The sequence below is a fragment of the Brassica napus genome, chromosome C7 (genome assembly GCF_020379485.1).
Source record: "Brassica napus cultivar Da-Ae chromosome C7, Da-Ae, whole genome shotgun sequence".
Taxonomy (NCBI): Eukaryota; Viridiplantae; Streptophyta; class Magnoliopsida; order Brassicales; family Brassicaceae; genus Brassica; species Brassica napus.
In genome coordinates this window covers 26,939,556-26,946,611 of record NC_063450.1, presented here as the reverse complement: position 1 = coordinate 26,946,611, position 7,056 = coordinate 26,939,556, and the positions used below count along the sequence as shown (strand labels likewise).

The following is a 7,056-nucleotide window of genomic DNA, read 5'->3' as shown; positions in this document are numbered from 1 at the left end:
AATCTACTGCTTGTAAAAGATGGAAAAAAAAAGAAAGAAAAATAGTGATATGTACGTTATTAGATTTTTTAACGTGGACAGGAGCATGAGGCTTCTCGATGATTAAATCATGAACACCAGAAAAGCCAGAACAAGTTAAAACAAAAGTCGGACGCGAAAAAAGCATCCGCTCTTTGGAAATCGAATATACTCTTTTACTATCACCTCTCTATCTCTATTCATAGGCCATCACCGATGCCATCCGTATTGACTGCTTTGGTCAACCAAATAATATGGAAATGTCGCTGATTTTACTTTTATATGGTTATGCGATTTCTTAATTCATTTTGCAAGTTGTTTATTTATTAGAACCTTTAACATCCGAGATATAAAAGTTCCAACTTTTGAATAATTATTATTTTATTAGGAGGAAACAAAAGCACCTAAAAGCTCTAGAAGACAATACCATTCTTTTACCATGTAGACGCAAAATAATACATAGACTTTTCACACATATTAAGAAAACATATTAAAACTTGATAGTAAATGCATTGTTTTTTTGAATAACAAATTTTAATAAATTTTAGCCAATATAAATTCAATAAACACTATTAATTTTTTTTAAAATTTACAATTTTTCATTAAATAATACATTAAAAATAAAAAATGTATAATTTTGAAACAAATTTTTTTTCTAGAATGTAAATCTTTCTGAAACGGAGAGAGTAATCCTTTCGTTAACATTACACCTAAGGGACCTTTTTAACAGTAATGTTTTAAGAAACCGAGATAGGCGACCAATAATGAAAATAATCACAACATATATTAACATATCTAAAAATATAAAAGGGATCATTTATTTTATAAATATTTTTTTTTGTTAACTCAAAACGCAAATGCCAAACTTATGATTCAGTTCAGTGTACATTAAAAATCAACAAATAGATTTTTATCTAAAATGCTAAATTTTAAATTTACACTAAACATAAAAGCAAGCAAACAACCGAAAAGAAAGCCTTGCAATGAAAAAGCTGCAAACGCAATTGACTGGAGTCAAAATGACAACAAAAATCTCAAATTAGTTTTTGTTTTAGTTAACTATTAAGCATTAACTACGTTCCATGTAAAGAAATGAAAAACTGGATCGTTGGTAGTTAAAAAGAAGATGTTAACATGCGCCCCTGTTTTGGATTCTGTCCCAATCATATAATGAACAAGTGCAATCCCTAAGGATACTATCAAAATCATAAAACCGTATCATTCCCACACATACAAAGGAAAGGGTTGTAACAAGTTTTTTAGGCTTGATAAATAGCAGTAGTAAGATGATGCACTAAATCTATCAAGAAGGTGGAAAAAAGGAGAGTGTGAGAGACTTTAGATTACAGTCAACTCATCTCCTAGACTCTTGTGTCTAACCATACATCTCTATTGCTTTGAGTGAGAGATGTATGGACAAGGAGATTTTGCTCCACGGGACACTGACTCGTCATCTCCTTCCTCCGCGTTGTCCTGGTCTTGGACCTGGGTTTCTTGAAAATTGGATTTGCAAACTCTTGGAATCAGGTTCATTTTCATCCATTCTATAGCCTGTGAAACGCATAGAAACCTCAGTTCCAGGCCGAGGTAGAGTGTTTTTCTTTTTCTTAAAGAAAGCGTAACAAATTGATGAAGATAGTATATTACAAGAAACAAAGCAACATAAAATGAAAATGGGTTGGACCATATATTCCCAATTTCATCAGTAGAGAGAATGTTGGTTACCTTGCAGGGCGGTACGAGCAGTTGCTGCACATGCAGGATTTTCAAAATCAACAAAACAAAGAACAATAGGATCTCCATTCCTCTGCATACAAAATAAAAAAAAACATTTAGTAAGTGAAAACTAATGGGACGGTTAAGTTTCAACAATGTTTCAAGTTGGAAACAGAGAATCTTACTTGTTTAGAATCTTTGGTCACAAGTCTCACCTCTTTATATCCCAAAAAAGGCCTAAATATATCTAGACATATAGTTAAGGACAGTGTCCAGCTCAAACATACTAGTGTAAGAAACTTTTGAAACGAATCACAGAAAAAAGGATACGAGATACTTCTCTCCTTGAGCAATTAGAAGGAAGTCCTTCAACAAACAGAGTGTTGGATGCATCCGGAGGCAGACGAAGCAGCTCCCGGCTAGGCCTACCAACTAAATCTTGTTGACCAAAGCCCAATCCTCGACCGTTTGGCCCAAAATCTGGAGGCAGCATTCCACCTCCTCGTCTTCCCATGCCGACACCATTGTTAAACCGACCAACTTCTTCAGATGGCATAGATGACGTTTGCTACAAAAACATGGGAGGAATCTCAGTTCGTCAACGAAAGAAGAGACAAAACATGAGTAAAGGATCGTACCACACTCTGGAGGTAGAGGTCATAAGCTGAGCCAATAGTTCTGGTATCTTTTACTGCACCTCCTCGATCCTCATCACGTGACACGTAACTGTGCATATCATGTCCTGAATAAAACAAGGCGTTAAACCCTATGGACATAATCTGCAAAACTAACAAGAGGTATTGTTTTCAATGCAAAGAAGCAATACTTTAAGACCTATAACAGATAGAACATATGCTCAAACTTGAATCTCGAAGTTGTCGAGAATTGAGGTTTACCGAAGTCAGAACGGGGGCGTTTTGGAGGGCCACCGTGGGAGATCGACGACATCGGAGGCTGATGCTGTCTCTGCTGGTTCCAGTACCCATCCGCCATGGACGGCGACGACGGAAACAATCGCGATCCCTAATTTCAATTTAAAAGGGAAAAAGGTTTCGATCCCCAGCTGCTTGTTCGTGTTCTTGCGTCCAAAATTTCAATTTCGATTTCGAGTTTCTGGTTCATTCGCTTTAACTGGATGGTCAACCCGACCCGTAATTTTACTGACCCGTTCTATTCTCGCTCTAAGTTAACGGGCCTATACGTGTGCTGGCCCAATTCATAAAAAGCCCTTTCTTCTCCCTAGGAAATCAGTGTCGCCTGCCTTTAGATTTTAACGAAGCAGCAAGCATAAATGTGATTAAGAAATTGTAGTAATCTATTTTTTCTTTTTGCTAAAATTTGGAGAAATCGTAATTTTTCCATCTATAGGTTTGATTAGCTGCAATGGTATGAAAGATGGTTTCTCTAGCTTTATGTTGTGTTTTCTTGGGAGATGCCCGAGTGTTTTCTGTTGTGGGCAATTGGGCAATCTGATATATATAGAGTTTGCATAGTCATAACTCGTTGAAGTGTCAAATGGTACACGCAACAGGACAAGTTGATTAACTCATAAAATTATATACTAATTTGTATGAATTTTTTCTAGACGATTAATTAATAGAATATTTATTTAGTGGGATTTGTTGAGTTAAGAAAGATATGTTTCCTAATTTTATATGTAGAGGCAGCTTTCTTATGTTTTATAATCTAAAAGGAAATGATTCACAATACTCTTTTCTCCACAAGTACAGCAGCCGATATGAGTCAGAGCAGTGAAGTACTCTTGAGCCAATCTTTGTGATAGATAGATTGATTATGGGTTACTTATACTAAATGATACATAAAAGTATATCAAATGGTATCAAAGCAATTAATTCCCTCAGAAATGTGATGTGCGACATCGATGTTTAGTCGGAAGAGGGAGAAAAGTATAGTGTGAGAAACCCACAAATACTAACCGCCTAGAATACAAGCTAGCTTTTTGGTGAATTCTGCCTTTGATTTTAGATAGATTGATTGTGAGGCATTTATACTAGACGATACGCAAAAGTGTATTAATCTCATTTTCCATATGATAATGGTTTGGACTCATTGCTCTTATGTGCGTTTTGGCCTTATTTAACTTTCGCCGGATTCGTCTATGTAAATTTCTCAATCAAAATTGCAGTCGAAGAACATCTTATTAGGAACATAATAAAACAGTGACATACATGGTGTTTAATTGGAGAATCAGAAGTTCAGAAAAGGTGTATGAGAAATACAACGTGCGACTGACTACTGTCATAAGAAATCATACCGGTTCGACAGGTCAAAATGTAAACCTAATGGTTGATAATCCAACTAATACATATTTAGTTACTGATTTGCCCCGCATGTTTTACCCCATTGCTATCACCTTGTCACTACTTTGCACTCAATAACTTCACGTTCTTTTATATATTGTTAGTCTTCTCTTTTGGCTACAAAGTCAATCACACATGTGAAAGTACTTTTAGTCTTAATCGATCTATATTTGGTATTCTAATCCCACAATATGTTATGTAAACTAACAACATCCATTTTACCACACATTAGGTTTATTATACAAAGAGTAAATTAATAAATGCCTCCTATTGGATTATAGTTGATGAGCACATAGTAGCTAAGAATGGACAAGATTCATCAAAGATAAGAGTTTGAATTTTGTGAAACGCCCACCGAACACGAATACACATCATCAAGTTGCCAATATGATCCTAACAAATGACGTCATCATCACGGCATGCAGAAGTAGGAACCCTCTATTTTTATGAGAGTCTCCTAAAAATATGATGAAGAAACGTAAAACACATCATGTGTCACCCTCTATAACACTACCAGTTCAACTTCAAATAAGATTCCAGTCAAGAATCAAAAAAATTGTTGAAAAGGTCCATGGAAGGAGATGGAATCTTTGGAGGACTAGTTTGTAGGATAGAGTTAAAATCACTGAACAACGCCGACAAACCTTGTGGATCGTTCGGTGGTGCAACTGTAGAAAGGAACTCCTGCGATGTCAACGGCAGCGAAGTGGGGTCCGGAGGTAAAATCCCACCATTGTAAGAATTTGGGATGTCCATAACTCGGTTTTGATGATGATGATAATAATAAGATTGATCAGTGGTCTCTACACCACCTACAAACCCTACTTCGTTTGAGGCATTATCTTTCTCCATCACAACATACCGAGCCGCCGGAGATAGCGAACTGCAGGATGTATCTACCGTTGCTGACATGTTGTTTGGTGCTAATATGGATTGAGACGCCGAAGATGAGGTTGTAGAGGCACAGGTTTTCCCTGTGAGACGTTGAACCAGTGCCATGAAATTATTAGGGTGTGTATGGATAATTTTGGGAGATACGGTGTATATGATCACCGGACCACGTGGCGGTTGTGATTGCATCGGTTCTTGCTGCTGTAGTTGGGGTGGTGCGGGTTCCGGTGGTTGTAGTCGTGGCTGTGGCACCAATGGTGGTTTCTTGATGATCTTGTGAGACTCTTTACGAATTTTCAATGGAGGTGGTCTCGGGCCCAAGATTTCTTTAGATTTTGGCCATCTATTATCCATAGATTCCACTTTATGAGAAGATAATTTATGAATATATAGAGCGAGAGATATGTATATAAATGTGAGTGTGATGATTATTCTTGTGAAGAAAAATGATTACGTGATGATTGGGGGGAAACCGGGAAGGTACATGAATGCCTGTATATATATGATTTGTCACTTGTGTGTAAAATAGGGAGAGGAGAAAAGTCAAATGAAGAAAACAAAACTTTTCTATTATTATTGTATTTTTAATGTTTGTTCATGTCTATTTCTTACCAAGATGAGGTTTGGTTAAAATGTTTTCCAGTCGTTAGAAAAGACTAACTTTTCATTTGATGACTTCCAGAACTAGTTGTTACTCTTAATACACGTTTATGGCTAATTACATTGATTTGATCAATATTATATATTTATATATACACCCGTTAGGTGGTGATCACGTTGTTGTTTTTAAAAATATCTTATAATATAAAATAAGTAAATAGAGGAAATTACTTCATATCAAATTGATTAGTATTACTTGTGTGTTTCTTTTGTTTGCAAAGTCCAGTGGTACTACCTCCGGGAGGGGAGGTCGGCTGTTCGACTCGCGGGGAGGGGGAGACGTGTCCAGGGCCTGTAAAAAGGTACAGGTAAAGGTTGGCGCTGGGCCTAGGTGGGGGGCCGCAAGGTCAACACCTGGTCAATCAAAAAAAATTGAAAAATAACAATAATAAGGGGTTTGAATGTGTCTAGTCTTGAGGAAGTCAAAAGCAAAGAAGAGGTCATAAGTGCCACATCAGACAGTTTGTTGCTGACTTAGCATTAGTTTGTACAGGTTTTTTCCACGCTTCTGCTCATCCAGGCATGACTCTGTTTCCGTGGACCATAATCAATACAAATTTTCCCTTTGTCAAACTATATTTATTCAATACAAAAAAAAACTGTGGTCAAAAGTTTGAAAATATGTTTTCATAAATTAATGTTTTTAAAAATTAAAAAAATAATAATATGCTTTTCAAAATTAAAAAATGATTGTTCAGAATAGAGAAATATGTAACATTTCTCACATATGGTTGTTTTCTAGTCTATGGCTCTTTGAAAAAAAAAGGAACGTAAATTTCTAAAACAGTTAGATGGTTTTGGTAGCAATTATAATATGCAAGGGATGTACCAGGTTGCTTCTAACAATTATACTGCTAACTCAAACATCACTAAAAATTAAAAGGGTGCTTTCTCGCATATCGTCCACAAGCCTTGAAGCTTGTCAATAAGCGATAAAACAAGATGTGTACTTGTGTTGACTCATCATAATCACATATATGACTCTGACGACCCTAAAAGTGATCAAATGTTTTCGATTTTACTTGAGAAACCTTTTCATTTTTTTTTTGAAAAGTCCTCTTTTTAAAACTAATTTCATTAATCGGTGAAACTAAATATACTATACGTATCCAATAAAATATAAAGGTTGTTATTAGAAAAGTAGTTTTTAAATGGGCAAATCTCCAAAATAGCACATTTCTAAGTTTATATTACAAAAATAGCACTCAAAAACTAAAATGACCAAAATAGCATTTTATCTTTTGAAAAATTAAAATTTTTTTATTTTTCAAAATTTGAAATTTTATCCCCAAAATCCCAATCCTCAACTCTAAATCCTAAAACCTAAACTCTAAACCCTAAACCCTAAACCCTAAACCCTAAATCCTAAACCCCACCCTTTAACTCTAAACCCTAAAACCTAAATCCCACCCTTAAACTCTAAACCCTAAACCCTAAACTCTAAATCCTA

The 7,056-nt window shown here is 35.7% G+C and overlaps 1 protein-coding gene across 4 annotated transcripts; it reads right to left on the bottom strand.

Moving 5' to 3' along the window:
* Positions 1 to 1,186: 1,186 nt before the first annotated feature.
* On the bottom strand, positions 1,187 to 5,376 carry LOC106348612 (nuclear speckle RNA-binding protein B-like). Of its 4 annotated transcripts, none has more exons than XM_013788380.3 (6): positions 4,700 to 5,376; positions 2,373 to 2,500; positions 2,065 to 2,302; positions 1,920 to 1,981; positions 1,744 to 1,825; positions 1,187 to 1,569 (listed from the first exon to the last, which is right to left on the bottom strand). In XM_013788380.3, the coding sequence occupies exons 1-6, from the start codon at positions 5,298 to 5,300 to the stop codon at positions 1,469 to 1,471; spliced, it is 1,212 nt and encodes a 403-aa protein (XP_013643834.1). In that variant the 5' UTR covers positions 5,301 to 5,376; the 3' UTR covers positions 1,187 to 1,468. The 4 variants fall into 4 exon arrangements, with proteins under 4 accessions (XP_013643834.1, XP_022561154.1, XP_022561153.1 ...); XM_022705433.2 differs by lacking the exon at positions 4,700 to 5,376 and adding an exon at positions 2,631 to 2,873 and having other exon boundaries at positions 2,373 to 2,476; XM_022705432.2 differs by lacking the exon at positions 4,700 to 5,376 and adding an exon at positions 2,631 to 2,865 and having other exon boundaries at positions 2,373 to 2,521.
* Between the last annotated feature and the right edge of the window lie 1,680 nt (positions 5,377 to 7,056).